At 37.0% G+C, this 19,815-nt stretch overlaps 1 protein-coding gene across 1 annotated transcript; it reads left to right on the top strand.

The window, feature by feature from the left end:
- Positions 1 to 688: 688 nt before the first annotated feature.
- kif5c (kinesin family member 5C) lies at positions 689 to 19,676 on the top strand. The gene is made up of 26 exons (XM_056755402.1): positions 689 to 1,243; positions 5,828 to 5,915; positions 6,057 to 6,130; positions 7,097 to 7,201; positions 7,754 to 7,802; positions 7,889 to 7,944; positions 8,021 to 8,108; positions 8,190 to 8,314; positions 8,410 to 8,514; positions 8,648 to 8,796; positions 8,909 to 9,057; positions 9,931 to 10,097; positions 10,208 to 10,276; positions 10,960 to 11,166; positions 11,547 to 11,690; positions 11,937 to 12,125; positions 13,131 to 13,248; positions 13,412 to 13,488; positions 13,589 to 13,698; positions 14,574 to 14,675; positions 14,792 to 14,852; positions 15,993 to 16,064; positions 16,211 to 16,315; positions 16,513 to 16,729; positions 17,224 to 17,388; positions 17,863 to 19,676. The coding sequence occupies exons 1-25, from the start codon at positions 1,118 to 1,120 to the stop codon at positions 17,376 to 17,378; spliced, it is 2,907 nt and encodes a 968-aa protein (XP_056611380.1). The 5' UTR covers positions 689 to 1,117; the 3' UTR covers positions 17,379 to 17,388; positions 17,863 to 19,676.
- Positions 19,677 to 19,815: the final 139 nt, after the last annotated feature.

Below are 19,815 nucleotides of genomic sequence, written 5' to 3'. Positions count from 1 at the left end.
GGGCGATTACAAGATCACTTAAATGATCTATTAAAACTATTGTCATTTGAACATTTTCTAATAAAACAATAAGTTTTTAGCTGTTGCTTAGCATTTAAGGAAGCTAGGACAACCATTTATGAGTATTACCTTTTATTGAAGTCTTGATTGATTGTCTGTGCTCTTTAAGTTTGTAATGTAATACATCTAAAAGCTTTTGTCAATCCAAATGCTTTATACTAAAGATTATAAAAAAACACAATACAAAAGAAGATTCAAATGTAATGCTGAAGAACAATTTCTTCAACAAAATGTCTTAACCTTGTGCATTAGCAAAATCTGCAGGGAAAAAAAACTGAAAGTTAACACACAGTATACACAACCAGACAAAAGTATAGTAGAGATGTACAATGTACAACACCACGACCTCTAGTGTACGCTTCGGAAACTTCCAATATTACTAACAGTAAAACATACTGAAACAACCTGTTTGATAAATAAAAGCAACAATTTCCATCATTGTCAAGTGATTACTGAATGAAAAGAAAGGGCGCCCACTAATGGAGGACTATCAAATATCACAGGCTCTTTAACGGGCCAGAAATGTCTCATGTTTAATTCTATTTTAAATAATTTAATTGATTTACCTAACCATTCCAATACTTCACAAAATATCAACAAACTCCTCAAGTCTGTATTTGGCAGTCATGGTCAGCTCTTTGTAGAGGCGCTGTTTGACAGCAGAAGCGTCAGTGAGGGACCGGCCCATCACACACGTAGGCAGACAGAACTGAAGGTGGAACTGACCGGTGCTGATGCTGATCGAGCGCTGAAGGTATACTCGGATTTAACGCCAACGAACTCGACCTCTTCATTTCACCAAATGATTATTTGATCTTTCCATTGATTTTTAAAACGGATTCCAGTAGTTGCGTAGTATTTCTGCGAGGTTGTTTCATTTTTGAAAGCTTTATTCGCCCACGCATCGATTATGGACATGACGGACTGAACAACTGATAAGCATCAAGATATCACGATTGTTTGATTGATGCGCCTGTCCGCAAACTTCTGGGTGGACGCCAAGATCTGCTGACCAGAGAAAGTTTCGTTAAATCAGATCAGACCTATATCATACAGGATGGCAGATGCGTCTGAATGTTGTGTAAAGGTGATGTGCCGATTCAGGCCACTTAACGAATCGGAAATCAGAAGAGGTGACAAATACATCCCGAAATTCAAAGGAGAGGACACCGTCGTTATCTCGGTAAGAATTCTTCAGAGCGCAAAGTGTTGTCAAGGTGCACAGAAAGTTAAGCATTTTGACTAGGTTCTCTGTTTTTCTTTGTGTATATGCATGGTTACCACCGTATCAATTTCCTGGATAAATTATTGCGGTCAACTCATATCCGTTTGGGGGAAATCATATCCATGCTGTTAAGAGTCTTGGATAACAGCTAGGGAATAGCATCTTCTGATGCTTCCAGTCAGTCGTCAGTGTTCGATTTGCTCCTGTTATTTATAACCCAACATCTCATTTCATTCAAAACATTGATTGGCTTGAAAATACTAATTGCCATTAGTGTAATAAACATTTATTGATTATCACACAATTTTTATATGCCGTCGGTTGCTTTACTTTAACGAGATTGGGCTGTTTAAATTTTGTATTTTGATTTGGTCGTTAACAATACAGTTTTCCTGTAGCTAAGAGCATTGCGTTAACAACGCAAGGTTGTGGGTTCGAGCCCAGGTGGTTGCAAATGCCTATGTATAATGTATAGGATAATGCAATGTATGTCGCTTTGGATAAAAGCGTCTGTCAAATGCCTAAAAATTTAAATTTAATTTAATGAGACAATACGTGAAACTGTCAAATTGACATCGATCTCCTCGTTGAAGACTCTTATCTAAACCATATCTATGATCTGCACTGTGAAATTGTCATGTCAACACGCCCTTTTACATGATGAAAAGCATGATCAGTAATAACCAAGACAATTATTTATTACTTTAACTGTTAATGTATCTCAAAAGCTGAGGTTTGTTTAGTTTATTGTTCTCATTTGCCATTAGTCACCAGTTGTTGTACCCGATTTGTAATTCTAATTTCTAATGGCAGGTTATTTGTCACATTTGATATAATTTGATTTGTGGCTATGATTCAATTTCACACCGGAATACACGTTGAGAATTAGCTTGCTCTTTGATACCTTTTTGTGGTTAAGTTGTTGATGCCATTTAGATATTTAATCAAATTCAAAATGAATGCCAGCATGCTGTTGTAAATTCATAACAAAAGAACTAATGTGTGTCTCAATATAAAAAGCTCCATAATCTCAAAATTTGGAAAACGTCTGGTTCTTGTATGCTTGGCAGCAGTCTGCAATGCTTTCACTTGTAGGAGTGGAGTTATTTGTGGCTGTTTCGCAGTGATGGTCGTGTATGTGGGTGTGTGTCTTGCTGTACATATCAGACTTAAATAGTCTACACAGTAAGACACTGATGGTTTTTATGTTTTACAGTAAACCTCTAGAAATCCCTTGTGCAAACACAATAGCTCGTATTATCCGACCTATTCAGATGGTAATCATCTTTATCATGCCGAATCTGCACACAAAAACGAGTGTAGCTTGTGTTAGGCTTCAGTCTTTAAAGTACATTCTCACTAACAGAACCCTGTGGACTCAGCTCTGCCAGATGATCCTAATGCCAGACATTTTGCTTGAGGAAGTATGAAAACAATGCAGCCTGGGTAATATATGTACATTTATTAATGTACATATTTAACTATCTGCATTTCATAAGTGAATGTTCATAATGTTTCTTTCTGTGTGTTGTCACTACCTACACTCTAATCTCAGTTTTAACCCTAGAGAATTTAATGTCAATACAATTTAATTTATGTACGGGGGAAGGGTTGATTTTCACACCTCTACCCCCAGCAGCAATGATGGATTGACAATGAAGAGATGTATTTATGTTTTTCTGTCTAATATATTAAGCACATTTTGAATAAAAACATTATCTGACGCAAAGCTGATTTCTTATGAATAGTAAATAACATTATAGTAAATAAATTAAGCATTGCACATTTTAATGATACTGAAAAAAATGTAAGCTAATAGAACAATAATTGAACTAAATAGAATTTGTCACTTTAAATTAATAGTTATTATAACTGGTAACTGGTAACTGATTTAGGTTGGTGTATATTTGTTACATTTGAAAAAATCATTTTTTGTATTGAAAATGTATTCAGTCATTTGTCTTCTCTCTGTTAAACATAAACAGATATTTAAACGAAACCAAAATTATCTGACCATAAATTTCTACTTTTAAGGAATATTAAGTAACTCAGAGATTCAGTATAGCTTTTATGTATTTGTGTACAGTATATAAACTGTCAGCATCAGGCTGGATTTAATGTTTTGCTTTATGGGGGTTGTCTGGTCAGCAGTTCAATATGGGTGGTAATGTCCTATTATGTGTGCAAGGCCACGAAGAGTCCCAGGGCTACTGCAAGTAATTTAGGTTGCCGTAGTAACGGAGGTGCCGTTTGGGGGGCCAAACCTGTGGGGCAAGGCTGGGATGTTTTAGTGGAATATTTATGCAAGTCCACAGAGGATTTTGACCCTTTTGTGTTACAGAACACAAATGCAGTATATAAGCATCTTGCAAATATGAAATAACAATGTTTATTGTTAATGGTAGTTATTCACATACGGGTATACGGTATTTTCACAGGGCTGGATTTCTCTAGACAAGGCATCAATTATTGACATAAACAATTCAGTGCATTTTCCTGATCACGTGTGCTTTTACAGCTTTTAGTGCACATCCTTTGTTTTTGTGTATTTTGCAATTAAAATCATCCATGTGGTAGCATAAATGTCTATTTCCATTTGGCAAAGTTTAATAAGTTAAGACAAAAATGTTGGCACACATTGATACTGTCATAGGCTGTTTGTACTTAGTCTGTTGGTTTGTACTCCTACACTGTAAATTATAAGATTTAATGCAATAGGCATGTTAGTATTTATGTGACTTTTCAGAAATAAAAATAGATGAATCCCTAGATAGACAATGATGGATAGAAAAGATGATTGTAGTCACGTTATTCTTCTCCACCATTGGCCAATAGACAGGTGCTACCAGTCAGCCAATCACTGCATATTTTTCTGGGTGAGATGTAGTTTCCGTGGTGACGGTCTGGGTTTAAGCAACAACTCTCATTTTTGTCTCGGCAGGGTTTCTTGACCCCTACCTGCTAAATCAGACATAAAGACAAATTACCCGAGTGAATATTGTCAACTGTCTGACTACAACATAAGACACAACAGACTAGATGGGCATAGAATAGAATTAGATCTTAAGCTGTGGTATTATGTTTCTCTTGCTCTATATGAAACACAGATTCCACATTAACCTCTTCTGGATCTATCAAAAGATCTAGTACCGGAAAATATATCCACTGATTATACAAGATCCTTTAGAAATATGTTCTCTATATACTTCAGTAATGCTGCATGTTGCAGGCGAGTGTTTTGATTTTTCAATCATTTTGCAGTCATTTGTATTAGATATTATAACAGATATTAGTATTATAACTGTAAATATACAGTTAGGCTTTAAAATACCTTTAAAACATGTAATATTCCAGCAGCAGGGGTGCCAGAAAATAAAGTTAAATAAACTTTTTGTAAAGTAAAATTACATTCACACCCTTGTAAATGTTCTGTTTATTTCTGTAATTTACATTTTTCTTTACCAGATTTCAAAAATATGTGTAAAATAAAAACGTAAAATAAAATTACATTATTATTATTTTTTTTTTACAGTTTACTGTTTGCTTTTAGCTGCTTAACAGAAGAAAAAGCTTCCTCTGTTTTCCATTTTTCTTCATTGTTGTTCACATGTTGCATACATGTTTGTGGGAGTTTATCTTATTGATTCTCTGGATTTCTTCTGCAGGTTCATGTCGTGGCTCAGAAAAAAGAGAAAGAGATTGTTGGGCCTCAATAATATTGACTTGCAGTTGGGGGATGGGTATTCATCTAAAGGAAGTGCAGTGTCAGAGGAAAAACACAGAACGGTCCTTTTATGAGAGTGACCTCTAAATGCAATTAGAGGACTCTTCATACATTTATATTATACATAATAAAATTTAACTTATTTATTTATTTCGGATACTGTAGACATCCATCTTGTTTTACCATGTATGTTATTCCAATCGTAATCCCCACTCCTAAAACTATTATTGTATTAACTGTTCCACATGGGTTCAAATGTCTAGCCACTTATGCTGTTCTGTCATGCTTGTAAAATATTCAATGGGATTTTTGGAGCTCTCTTGTTTCTTAGTCGGGAATGTTTTGTTTTCACTCGACACCATTGTGACCCTCCATATAATATATTCTTATGAAAGAGGGGGAAAGACGTTCTGGCCAAATTAGCTTGACACATCTATAGGGCTGGAAATGGGGGCACGTGAAAGATGCCAGGGAGCGAATTTCAAGGAGGGGCAGAATTCAACCCAAAATGTAGTTATTTTCCATCTTTTATCCATGAAATGGCTTTCAAACACTATGTACATAAATAAGGTATCGTATGCATGGTTAAAAATAAAAAATATGTCCCAACTTGAATCCCCGGAGTAAACAGGTCATTTCAACCAATGCACATCTATTTTATTTCAATGGAATAAAGTAAACATATTAAGATTTACTCCACAGACATTGTCACGGAGAAAGAGTTCCTTATCATGTTTGTTGAGATTTAAAGCAATATGTTTTTAAGTGATGTTTCTATTTTTACATGTTTTTTTAACTGATTTTGCTTCTCTTTTTAGGGGAAGCCGTATATCTTTGACCGAGTTCTTCCTCCAAACACAAACCAAGAACAAGTTTATGACTCCTGTGCCAGACAGATTGTTAAAGGTTTGTTCAATCATTACATGTTGTTGCAGACTGATTGGAAAGAAAATTGAATGTTTAAAACTTGTTGTCAGTAACCATAATTTTTTTCATGACTGTATTTTGGACAAAGTTGCTTTTTGAGACTTGAGTCTTGTATTTCAGATGTACTGGAAGGTTATAACGGGACCATCTTTGCATACGGCCAAACCGCATCAGGCAAGACTCACACTATGGAGGTAAAAACTGAAAGATGCAATGGTGATAATGTTCACATGTTTGCATATTTCATTGACCTTTCAGCACATGTTAGGCTCTTATGGGAAGAGAGAAAGTCACTGTGGAAAAAAAATTGTCTAGACAGAATATATCAGATGAAATGATTAAAATGCCACGCTGCTGTAGCAGCTGCAAAATGCCAGTTGACTTCAGGCGTTGCCCTGGAAACAACCAGCATGTGAAGTGATGTGAATGTAAAGTAAAATAATTGAGGCAATGTTGTCTGAGGTGTCATATAAAAATGGATTTCTATGTCACCTAAATCCCTGTCCTGTTTACAAATGCACCTTTGAAAGATGCAAACTAGCACGTCAAATATAACATTCCCTATATCCCTCAAATGAAATACAGACCGCAGGATACACACATTTGTGACCCTGGATCACAAAACCAGTCTTAAGTGGCACAGGAACATTTTTAGGAAAAGACAAAAATACATTGTATGGGTCAAGATTATCGATTTTTCTTTTCTGCCAAAAAACATTAGGAAATGACGTTAAAATCATGTTCCATGAAGATTTTTGTAATTTTCCTACCTTAAATATATAGAAACTTCATTTTTGTGAGTGGATCTCCTGTCACAGTGACTCTGATGAACAACTTCAATGGCAATTTTCGCAATTTTTTTTTGCACTCTCAGATTCCTGAGTTTTAAAAGGTTGTATCTCAGCCATATATTGTCCTATTCTAACAACTCACACATAAATAGAATATTTATTCATATTTATTTAGCTTTCAGTTTATGTAAAAATCTCAATTTCAAAAAATTGACCCATAAAACTGTTTTTTTTGTCCAGGGTCACGTTTGTTTCATTCTTAAACTAAGTGTTTAGTTTTCACCAGAATGTTTGCAAATATTCTTTTTGACAGTAATGTGAAGTCACTCTTTTTTTATATTTTGTCCCTTATCACACACACACATACAGGGAAAGCTTCACAGTGCCCAGCAGATGGGCATCATTCCTCGCATTGCCCAGGACATCTTTGATCACATCTACTCTATGGATGAAAATTTGGAGTTCCATATCAAGGTATTGGGGAAGGGAAATATCCAACATTAAAGTCCCAGTGAAATAGAAAATGACAATGCCTATTTTTTCATGAAACATTGCAGGGTTTATTGTAAATAGTTTATTGATGTGGGTCATTCTCTTTTTAAAATTCATCTGCCCTCATAATCTTTAGTTAAAATCTGAAAAAGCATTTCCTCCATGTAATGACTATCCATCTTAAATAACATATTAGACGGCTTAGGCGGAGCATCCATTAACTCCTCCCCTTTAACTTTCAGTCTGCTTCAAAATGAAACGGCTGTTTTAATACATACAATCAAATCCAATCAAAGAAAGACGAAAGCCACGGCCACTATTTTTCTCAGTAGAAATTCCACTTCAGTCAAAAATGCGTCACAATACACATGTAAAATGACCGCAACATCCGGGTTCACGGGGGACTTTAAATCTGCTAATGTGTACTTTCATTTTTAAAATGATTAATATTAAACAATTATGTATGTTATTAAGAATTATATGTATAAATACAATATTTATACATTTTGTATCAACAAATTTTCCTTACCACAGGTCTCTTATTTTGAAATCTACCTGGACAAAATCAGAGACTTACTTGATGGTAAGATTTGAAATGGACACATTCCTCTTAATCTTTTGCTGTTTTTGAATCTCATTCTTATGTTGGATAAATGTTTATTTTCTAAGTTTCCAAAACCAACCTCGCTGTTCATGAGGATAAGAACCGGGTGCCCTTTGTCAAGGTAAGACCTGTGACCAATATAGTGTGAGTAGATTTAAACCTTGATGTCTCATGTCTTTGGATGCTGTTGTTGCCAGGGCTGCACAGAGCGCTTTGTGTCCAGTCCAGACGACGTCATGGATGTGATTGATGAGGGAAAATCCAATCGTCATGTCGCTGTCACAAGTGAGTTACCTTTTAACCTCAAATAAAACACAACCAATGCACCGTGCTGTATTGTATGTTAATGTGTTTGTTTTTCCACAGACATGAATGAACACAGCTCCCGCAGTCATAGTATTTTCCTAATTAACATTAAACAGGAAAATGTGGAGACAGAGAAAAAACTGTGTGGGAAACTGTACCTAGTAGATCTGGCAGGAAGTGAAAAGGTGACACGCTTTATAATTTCTTCCTGAAGCATATCAAAATCTGTGTCAACAAATAAACACATAGAATAGATCAAATATTTCCATCTCTCTTACAGGTCAGTAAAACTGGAGCAGAAGGATCTGTGTTGGATGAGGCTAAAAATATCAATAAGTCTCTTTCTGCTCTGGGGAACGTCATCTCAGCCCTGGCCGAGGGAAGTGTAAGTGCTCTGCTCTTCTCTTTCCCCTTGAATGCATCTCATCCTGTGTTCTCAAACTGGACCATATATCTCGACTCTCACCGTTCAAAACAAAAGCTTCATAATTAACTGATCAACTTTATTACCTTAACAGAAAACTCATGTGCCATACCGAGACAGTAAAATGACAAGGATCCTTCAGGACTCTTTGGGTGGGAACTGCAGAACCACTATTGTCATCTGCTGTTCTCCCTCCATATACAATGAGTCTGAGACCAAATCCACTCTCATGTTTGGTCAGAGGTGAAACCATTTAGGCTCCCAAATGTGTCTTAACACATACATAAACACACACACACATTAATATATCCATGTATTATTTTTTATTAAAACGTCTTTGTTCTCCGTAACACAGAGCCAAAACCATTAAAAACACAGTTTCTGTGAACATGGAACTGACGGCAGAAGAATGGAAAAAGAAATATGAGAAAGAGAAAGAAAAGACAAGGGGTCTGAAAGTCATCATCCAGCGACTTGAAAATGAGCTCAAACGTTGGAGGAAAGGTATAATCTCCTGCACCTTATTTCTATCTATTTGATGTTTAATAGTTCAAATTCACTTTGTTGTGTGTGCTGTTGTCTGCTCACAAATCTTTTGATATGCTTGAAAATGACAGTAATGGTCTGGATTGCTGTTTTGTGGTTCTCAGCTTACTGTACATTATATTTGTGCTGTACTATTGGGCTCAAGATTGTAATGGCCAGTTCACTTTTTGATGTAATTGTTTTAACAAAAGCTTTGTTTTGAGGTTTGAGTCCTGAAATAGGGACATAGAAATGGGTCCCTTTAACATCTGTGCTAAGAAACAGAGCCAGTTATTTCTATTGTTCTTCTTTCTTTTGTTTGTTTCATACTAAAGCCACAAATATCTGTGTATTTTAGTAACATTTTGATGTGCGTTTATATAGGTTGAAAACGCACACAATTGACATTGATACGATTTCCAGCTAATTCCACTGATTGTGGAATGAGTCAGAAATAATGTCATTTCTTACGAAACATATGTAAATAGACACTACTACAGGAAGCTGAATATGTTAAACATCGTCCACGACTAAAGAAGTGCTTAAAGCATTTTATAAAATTTGCACTGTAAGTGTTACTAGCTGCCTATACGTTTAATGCACCTACTCTCAGGTGCTGAAGTTAAGATTTCTCACCTTTCTCAGCACGTCCAGAAAATCGGGTCTTGCCCCTGGGTCTAAACAGCATATTCATTCATAATGTTTTTAATAAAAACAAATTGTCATGCTGTTGGTGAAGATATAACCTCATAGTCAAAATGGAAAAGATACAGAAATGTTTATAAAAGCCCAAGACTTGACTTCTTTTATTGTGTTTATTGTGTTGACAATATTTCATCACTTTATCTTCAGGTGAGAGCGTACCTGTTAATGAGCAGCTCAGCAGTAAAGATCCGAAGAATTCCGAAGCCACTCCCATAATTGACACTTTGGCTCCACCCCCTGAGCCTCTTTGTGATTCAGAGAAAACCCAGTATGAGGAACTGATCAATGACCTGTATCAGCAGCTAGATGACAAGGTGAGAAATAGCTCCTACATGGTGTTAAAAATATGTTACAAAAGTGTTTGAGAACAAATGTGTACCCCCATCAATTTCCCTCTCCACCTCTCCTTTCTCTCTCTCACCAGGATGATGAGATCAACCAGCATAGTCAGCTGGCAGAAAACCTCAAGCAGCAGATGGTAGATCAGGATGAGGTGAGTCCACTCCAATAGCAGCCCCATAGAGTAGAATAGTCATATTTGCCACAATCTACTGTATTAAGCCAAAGTCTGTTTACGGAAGTCGTGCCACTCGGCGACCCTGTTTGCAACACCACTGGGCAGTTATTTACGTCATGGCAAGTCCACAGTCCTATTTACTTGAATGGGGGAAGGCATATATTTATAAAATTGCTGGCAAAAATTACACAATTAAACGGGACATTTCCGATCAATAATTAAACATGACATGAACTTTATCATAACTTTTATTTGCTAAGCTTAAATTGCACTAAAAATCACCTTTTTCGAGGTCACCTCATCTACTGTGCCTGCACACAGGCTGGCAAGCGCCTCACAAGAGCTCCGCCCCTGAGAATCATCAGTCTTTACTGATTGACGATTGGCTAGTTTTACTGGAAGTTATGACTTCCTTCGCTAGAGTGGCAATATTCAGCATTGCATTTCTCGCCATTCATTGGTTCATCTTGTCAATATTAATAATATTTTTTCTTTCTTAAAAACATGTAATGTTAATAAAATATCTAGCTACACTGAGACACAGACACATTTTTTTTGTTGGAATCAAAATCTTAATACATAATATTTACAAGCATAAAATTTGATTTTACAATAGCTCAACAAATATATGTATGTGGTCCCATCCTGCGTGTACACAGCTGCTGGCCTCCACACGCCGTGACTATGAGAAGGTCCAGGAAGACTTGAACCGATTGCAGCGTGACAACGATGCGGCTAAAGAGGAGGTGAAGGAAGTACTTCAGGCCTTAGAGGAGCTTGCTGTGAACTATGACCAGAAGAGCAACGAGATGGAAGAGAGAATTAAAACAAACCAACAGCTCTCTGAGGAACTTGTGCAGAAGAGTGTGAGTAGAATGAGAAAATATTAATATAGGGTCATATCTGGGTTATTCAAGGAAATTCCAGTTTGACAAAATGATTTTGTGTGAGACCTTTTTTGTCATGAAACATTTTTAAGCTAATAATGTGTAAGCTAATATAAAGTGTTGTGTCTTTCTAAGCTAAATCAATTAATATTCATATATTTTGGGATATTATTATGTATAAAGATACATAACAGGGTTGACAGATGACAGCCATTAATAAACAAAATAATGTTTTATATCAAATGTGTCATTGGGGTTATATTAATACAGAGTTGGCATTATCTATTAATTTTTAAAGTCAATTTTTACATGTCGAGGTGTTGCTTTGTGTAGTTATTGTACTCTGTTTCATTATGCAGGCATCTCTGGCTGGGGCGGAGAGGGATTTGTCTGCCCTGCAGGAAGTCAGCGGACATCACAAGAAGAGATCAGCAGAGATCCTGAGTTTATTGCTCAGAGACCTCAATGAGATTGGCAGTGTTATTGCCTTGAATGACCACAAGGTATAAGAACACATATCTCACTAAACAAAAACCCATAAAACATACATGTCCTGATCCAAGCAACAGCAGGTGTTTTAGCGAACATTAACTAAATGTGTCCCCTTCCCAATATTCAAAATAATGGTTGACCGGCATATGGATTTTTCATCTGCAAGTTACATTTGTTGTTCAATTTTAATATGTGGTTACAGGTATAAATTTAATGATGTAATTATAATATGCATTATGCATAATCTTTTTACCTAGATGGCAGAGTTAAATGGAGGAATGGAAGAGGAGTTTACCTTGACAAGGCTCTTCCTCAGTAAAATGAAGTCAGAGCTGAAGTCTCTGGTCAACCGCAGTAAGCAGCTGGAGAGCATGCAGGCCGACACAATGCAGAAAATGCAGATCAATGAGAAGGAGCTTGCATCCTGTCAGCTGCTCATCTCTCAGGTATCCTGATGATTTATTTATTGATATGGCAGTAAACAGCTCCCTCATGTGGTGGGCTCGATTGGAATTTCTTGTTGACTTTTTATTTATTTTTATATCCTAAGAATTTCATTCGATAACTGTATGCTTCTTTATCAATCACTATTAGGATAAAAAGGCACACACAGTTTACTAAACTAACCGAACATCAGTGGTACCCATTGACTTGCATTGGTTTTGTGTCCATACAATAGATTATAATGGGAACCTCCATTGTAATTGGTATTAAGGGAATATGTCGGGGAAACAATGAAAGAAAAAAGTCTTCACTTGCGGGATGTAAGAATCATCTGAATATCAACGTTAACCCAACATTTTGGCTTAAAAAAACGGGGATCATGGAAGTGCAAACAAATGTAAACATTTACATTTAGCAGACGTTTTTATCCAAAGCGATGTACAAAGTAGGGGAAAAAAATAGAAGCTATTTGTACAACAAAAGAACAACAATGCATAGGTACAGTAAAAACTGGTCTCAGTCAGCTATTTTTCTTTGGGGGTGGGGGGATAGGAAAGTAGAAAAGAAGTAGAAGACTACTAATGGGTAAGATTTTGACGGAAGAGATGTGTTTTTAGCCAATTCTTAAAGACAGCTACAGAATCTGCTGATCTTGTGGCAAGACGGAGATTGTTCAAGAGTCGTGGAACAAATCCCCGAGAAAGTGCGTGAGAGTGATTTTTCCCCTTTGTGGGACAGAACCACAAGCAATGTTCGATTGGAGAGCGCAGGGATACTTTGACTGACCTATCCGAGAGGTAAGACTCGAACCACTGTAGCGCCGCTTTCAGAGACACCCATAGTCTTGAAGCTCGACAGGAGCATGTGGTGGTTGAAAATGTCAAAAGTGGCATATAGATCCAGGAGGATGAGTGCAGACCACAGTTTGCACTCCACAGTTGTCTTACGTCTCAGATTCACACATCAGTTTTTGTTTCTCAGTGTGTTTTTGTTTCTATGTGGTTCAGCATCAGGCAAAGATCAAATCCCTCACAGATTACATGCAGAACATGGAGCAGAAGAAGAGACAGCTGGAGGAAAGCCATGATTCACTGATGGAGGAACTCGCTAAACTTAATGCAAATGGTACATGTGATGAACACATTGTTGTCGTATTAACTAAGCACTGTGTATTGTGCGCCAGAAGTTGTTTATTTAGCTGTATTCAACAAACATCTGTTTCTTTGACAGTAAATGTATTGTACAGTATTTTAAAGTTATCTCAATTTCTTTTTGTTTGTTCATACAGAAAAGATGCATGAAGTGTCAGTTCAAGATAAAGAGAAGGAAGACATGACCAGGATGCAGGATGCCGTGGAGATGAAGGTGATCAGAGCAACAGTTGTCATTTTCTCAATTTAAAAAACACTGTAAAACAACTATACCGTCAATAACATGTTATAAATGCCTGTGTTTTGGTGCCTAGAAAGCGTTTGAACAGCAGATGGAAAGCCACAGAGAGGCTCACCAGAAGCAGCTCTCTCGCCTCAGAGATGAGCTTGAGGAGAAACAGAGGAGCTTGGATGACCTGAAGGAGTAAGAACTGAGTTTACTGTAGGCCTAAAGCAATTTGCAACTGATAAAGTATATATGTTTAATAATCAATTTAATAATAATAATAGCGTAAAGCATTAGTCTGGAAATGTATTTTCCTAATTGTCAGGTATTTTGTGGTTGTGCTATGCCCAGTCATTATAGACTCTTTCATTGGACGCACACACCTGGTTCAAAGATAACTTCTGTTCTGTGTTAGGTCATCATGGTATGGCTAGTAATATAACTATTTTTTTAATATTTCATTAATATTATGTATTCATATTTTATTCTTTATTGATTGTATTAAGTTAAGTAGCATTTAATATCCGGGATTAGATCACTCTAGTTTTATGGGCATTTTGAAGTTTCAAATCAGAAACGAGTAATGTAAATGCCAAATTTCAAAATGAAAATTGTTGGTTCGCAAAAACGTTGAGAGATAAATTCTGATGTAGCAAACATTAAACCCACAAGACTAAGCAGCTGTTACCGTTGATGGTGTTTCTGCTGTCCAGATCTTTACTTAGTTACCAACACCACTCGAGGAACTTGATAGAAACGCACCAATTTCGCATTAGTCTTTCCTCCTGTTCTTGCAAATTTTGAAAAGATTTGCGTCACGTTAGAATAGCAACCCGGCTATTGATTTGTTGCGGATGTCTACCGAAAGTTAAAGTTTGGCCTCATAACATCTGTTTATGATATTGCCACTGAATCCGTCGATAAAGCAGCGTTGAACACCATCAATTAGAATTCGGGGTCCTGTACTGAAATTTTCTTTTCATTTATATAGTGCTTTGTACGTTTCAATATGTTCTGTGACAGGAATAGGTCACAACAAAGCAAGACTGACTTTATTCCTCATCTGATGTCAGTGTGAATCAGGCTCTTCAGCTGGAACAGAAGCAGCTCATCTCTGACTTTGATAAGCTCAAGCAGGAGGACCAGAAGAAGGACGAGAGACTCCAGAAGCTCATGTGAGTCCACTGCTTATGTTAGCTTATGAAAGGAGGACAGATTTCCCAATAGGTAGTTTTCATGTCATTAAGTTTATGCATTTTGCTAACGTGTTTATCTCTTTTGGTTTAATTAGTCTGTTGAATGAGAAGAAAGAGCAAGCCAAGCAGGATCTCAAGGGTCTAGAGGTGACTGTGGTGAGTAGGATTGTAAAACCCATTCCCGAAAGTTCATGTCTGAGGACCTGCAACAGTAGTTTATCAATAAACCATAAAGTTTAGCATCTGTACAGCTGTTGTTATTATATAGCAGTAGCGAACCGTCATGTTGGAGCCTTGGCCCTCTGCACACGCGCAACCCATCCACCCCAAACACACCCACTTATCCTTATTTTAGCTTACTGTGCTTTCCTATAGAAGAACCCACACTACATTATAGCATCACACTTACCACATTATACATTTACAATGCTACTATAGACGTGAAACACAACAAGCCGAACAGCACAGCAAGAAATGTTATCACCAAAATAACACGCAATACAAATACAAATAATTATTACACATATGCATTATGATCGGCGCGCCACGTGTATGCGCCACGTGTATAAAACTATTGGGTTTATGAAAACTATTAAAATGCATTTATAGCGTTTTGGAAAAGAGCTCTTCATTTGTTTCTAATTAAGTGCAATCCCTGGGATCAAACCCATGACCTTGATATTACACGAGCTACACAAAAGCTACACGAAAGCTGTGGTTGCACGGAACAGGTAGCACACACACACATGACCGACACGTGGGGCAGACTGACCAGTAGGACATTCTGTCGAAGTCCAGAACGGCTGTCCCACCTACGGCCGTGACCTGGGGTGGACTGGCGGACATATTATAAACACGAATGCCCGCAACGCAAAGGCATTAGCGGTCGTACAAGTATGCATGTAACGCCTTGCACACATTACATACAATGTGTGTATTACTGATGTTTCCTGTCGACTCGTCATCACGATTTGGAAAGTGTCCGTCCTGCATGAGCTGTTTTCACTCCTCTCCTTACCGCAGGCGGCTATTCTCATCTTCTTTTCAGGCGAGGCAAGGTGCATCTCAAACTCAATTACTTGGAAATCTCACGGTGATAGAGTCTGCATCGATCCAGGAAGTCAAATATCCATATCTAATAGGGAAAATCAGCCGACTTTTATTGAAAATAATATTTTTTTATTTTTTATATTATTCTTTACGATAGTTTAGGTCATAACAGAGGGCCCTGTGGGTTCGCTACTGTAAAATATATTTTTTTGAGATAATTGACATAGTAGTTCTGTTTCTCATTAGACCAAAGAGCTTGAGACTCTCCATAATCTGCGCAGGCTTTTCATCCATGACGTCAGCGAGCGAATGGGACGAGTGAGTACACATTTGTTTTTGAATTTGCTGTCACCTGTGTCTGATCTTGTGGATTTCACAGAACCAGGAAGTAATATGTATAAGACAAAAAAACCTGAGAGGTAAAATAAATAAATTATAAATGTTTACATGTCTCTGCTTTATAGAATATAGATATGGATGCTGATGAATCAGGTGGAAGTCTGGCACAAAAGCAAAAGATAATTTTCTTGGAGAACAACCTGGAGCAGCTTACCAAAGTCCACAAGCAGGTTTGCTAGCATGTTTTATATTATATATAGTCGTTTAGCTCCATACAGGATATGATGTCAATAATCTGTGTGTGTCAGAGCCGATGGCTTAAGATGTCCTTTCCCAACCCCACCCCCGCTCTCCTACTATTCAACTGTATGAATAAAGGCCAAAAATATCTTTAAAAAATAAATAAACATTCTGTGTGTATCTACAGCTGGTACGTGATAATGCAGATCTGAGGTGCGAGCTGCCTAAACTGGAGAAGCGTCTGCGCGTAACAGCTGAGCGTGTGAAGATTCTGGAGTCTGCTCTGAGAGAAGCTAAGGAGAGCGCCATGAGAGACCGTAAGCGCTACCAACAGGAGGTGGACCGCATCAAGGAGGTCATCCAGGCCAAGAACCAGGCCAGGAGGAATCACATCGCACAGATTGGTTGGCAATTGCTATTTTATTTTAAAAATCTTGTTTTTTGTGTATGGGTGGGAGGGGTTAGCTTGTTTTTCCGATTTGCCGTTTTAGAAAGAACTCTCAGCAATATATTTATTCTTATAAAGATTCATCTGTTTTTGGCTGAAAGCTTGATGAAATACCACATAAAAAATGACAAGAAGATTTCAATGATTAACCAGTAGGGAGCGCCACATACTCAATCTCTACAGCCTCAATAATACGTTGTCGGGAGTCCGCTGACTTTACTATAATGCACAGTTGTGTATGTCTCTCATGTACACTTTTAAAAATAAGTGTGCTACAGAATGCCATAGAAGAATTTTTAGTTGTATAGTTCCATAAAGCATAATTTTTCATGAATTCAAATACTCTGTACGTATGCAATTTGTATTAGATTCTCGATGTGTTATGATAAGTTTTCACAAAAATTGCGTTTTAAATATATTTTTCTACCACACTGTTTTCCTTTTTTTTAGCTAAGCCTATTCGTGCTGGCCATCATCACCCCATGGCCTCCGCCTCACCAGGTCAATCTATTCGAGGGGGCGTCCCGAGCCCACGGCGACATCACCATCAGTACCAGCCCCAGCACCCCCAACAGCAGCAACAGTACCATCACAGGAACAAGTAAAAGCAAGCATGTAAGTTTGGTTTAAACAGTCTTTAGATGAGAAGTGCGTTTAGTTGTTTTAGTTTGTATTGATGTTGAGGTGAATGGTGCAGTGCTGCTTCTAATTGAGTGTAGCAACATGTGATGTATCTGAAAACCACAAGTGACTTCAGCCGGAGAGTTGTGCTATAGCATTAGTTACTGTGCCAACTGTTTGACAAAGATGGAGCAACACTTTTATAATAGCCACAAAAGATCTGAGCCGGCGAATGGCTGGAATCCTTGGGAAAGTCACTGAACGATGGATAGTTTCTAGTGCCATTTGGCATTCAATGAAATGAAGTCAAAGTTTGTGGATGTATTTCAGGTTAGGTCACCATTGTTTGCCTGTCATGCAAACTCAGTAATATTCTGGGTGAGAAGTTAAAAACTGTATGTTAGAATATAGCGATGATGTAACAAGCAATGTTCAGGATAAATTGCTAACTTTCCACACCTCCAACAGGGGACAAACCATTACAGCGTCAAATGTCTACAGTATTTGGACATTCTTTCCATTACAACCATGTGTGGCAACAAGAAGGCATCTTTTTCCACTTTTTCCTGTTCTATTCAGCGAAAGAAAAAGAACTCCTGCCATCTTTTACTAAGATTTCTTAAGTTAACTTCCTGTCCTTACCATGAGCCCCACACACAGTTATCCTGTATAAGTGAGATCCTGTCCTCTCTATTCAGTCAGGCCTGGAAGAAGGTCTGAGCTCTGCAGACCATCCAAATAGATAAAAATGCACAGGAATTTATGAAAAGAAATTGATACAAACTTCTTCTACTAAAGACTCAGTGTTTTGATGATTGAAGTGTTGTTATCACGTATAACAGTGAATCAGCTTGTGTTTTAACTAAGATGCCAGACTTACTATACGTGGAAATAATTATCAGTCTAGGATGAAAATATAGTACAAAACTTCCCAACATTAGGGCCTAATTTTTTTCTCTTAATGGCCATGCATTGACATGAATGTGATTTAATAATGCTTGATGTGATTTTAATTTATTTATTTGCTGGATTTATTTTATATACATTAAGCATTTGTGTTAATTCATTGATGTTGGTTAATTTGTAAATGTTGTTTTTCCTACCTTTTGTGTATTATCTATTTAACTTAAACATTAAATCCAGGGCTTTTTACCGATATGGGTGCTGAACATTTTCTTCGCAGTAATTTAATTGATTATAACCAGGAACAGCAGTAAAATATCAGTAGAAACTGATCTGTGGTGATACAGTAAAGAATCGTGTTTTGTAAACTGATCTGTTTGAAATAACTTGAAATGCAATCATTATTAAAAAGCCAAAGTCAGAAACATACAGCTACAAACATGAAACACAAAAAGGTCACACACCTGTATGTACATCTAAGATTCAGTAGCAAATGTTCCTGGAGAGATATTTTACAGGTGATTCCATACAGCCGTTAATTATTTTCTATTTTTGTGTTCTTTTCTATCGTTATTTATTATTTGTGCGTTTTTACTTTTGATATTGTATATATTGTAAATTCTGAATGATTCTTTCAAAAATGTTGTTTCATCAAGGCAACCATCACATGAATATTACAGTCTTTTAATAACAAAAATGTTACCTGATGATTGTCTATTATTGTCACGCATAAGCTACAATATACAGTAGGCCTATACGTCTGTGTTCAGTATTGTGTTTTATCAATTCTGACAACATTTCGTTACTACATGAAATTTTCCCATAAAATGTTTACATCAGTTAACTATGTGGGACTGACCAACTGCATTATACTGTAAGTGCATTGAACTGTGGGCTGCTACTTTTTCAACAATTGTTTAAATAAGCACAAAAACGACTAAGAGAACAGACGTCACCCATGTCAAACTTCTAATTCACTGAATTATGTTTTGCTTCTTTATCTTCTAGTAAAAACATGCACAAACTGTTGTTAACTTGTAGGCTATCAAACACAATCTCGTTGTACTGTTTTCTAGTGGAGTTACTGCACACACCTCTATGTGTTTGTCCTCAGGTTCACTGTTGCTCATCAAATTTGAAATGTGTCAAGTTTACCTCACAATACAGTGTGCAAATCATCTAAAAATGAGATAGACCGGTCAAAGAATGTTAAATGAAAGTTATTAAGTAAGGAAAGTGCCAACAAGGATTAACATTTAAAAAATTGTGTTCAAAGATATTAAGAGAAAGCACATGTGTTATGGATAACAGGGTTTCAGATGCATTCACTCATTTTTTCTCCATCTGTGAAAGGAAATAAAGGTTTACAAATAAAAAAACTGCATGGCTTTGGGTTTTGTTTGCCTCTTTGCTAGTATATCACCCTAAAATATATCTTCTTAACGTTTTTTAAATCATACGTTAAATGAAACAGATGATTCAGTCATGTTGGTGAGCAGTTTGGGTGGCAGGGTTGGG

This window comes from Triplophysa dalaica, chromosome 8 (assembly GCF_015846415.1).
Source record: "Triplophysa dalaica isolate WHDGS20190420 chromosome 8, ASM1584641v1, whole genome shotgun sequence".
NCBI classification, from domain to species: Eukaryota; Metazoa; Chordata; class Actinopteri; order Cypriniformes; family Nemacheilidae; genus Triplophysa; species Triplophysa dalaica.
Note: the sequence above shows the minus strand (reverse complement) of the source record. Positions and strands in the feature narration are given on the sequence as shown.

Coding starts and splice junctions, on each gene's coding strand:
- kif5c (XM_056755402.1), top strand. CDS start 1,118: ATGGCAGATGCGTCTGAATGTTGTGTAAAGGTGATGTGCCGATTCAGG. Junction 14,676..14,791: donor GAGAGACTCCAGAAGCTCAT/GTGAGTCCACTG, acceptor TGGTTTAATTAG/TCTGTTGAATGAGAAGAAAG. Junction 14,853..15,992: donor AGGGTCTAGAGGTGACTGTG/GTGAGTAGGATT, acceptor GTTTCTCATTAG/ACCAAAGAGCTTGAGACTCT.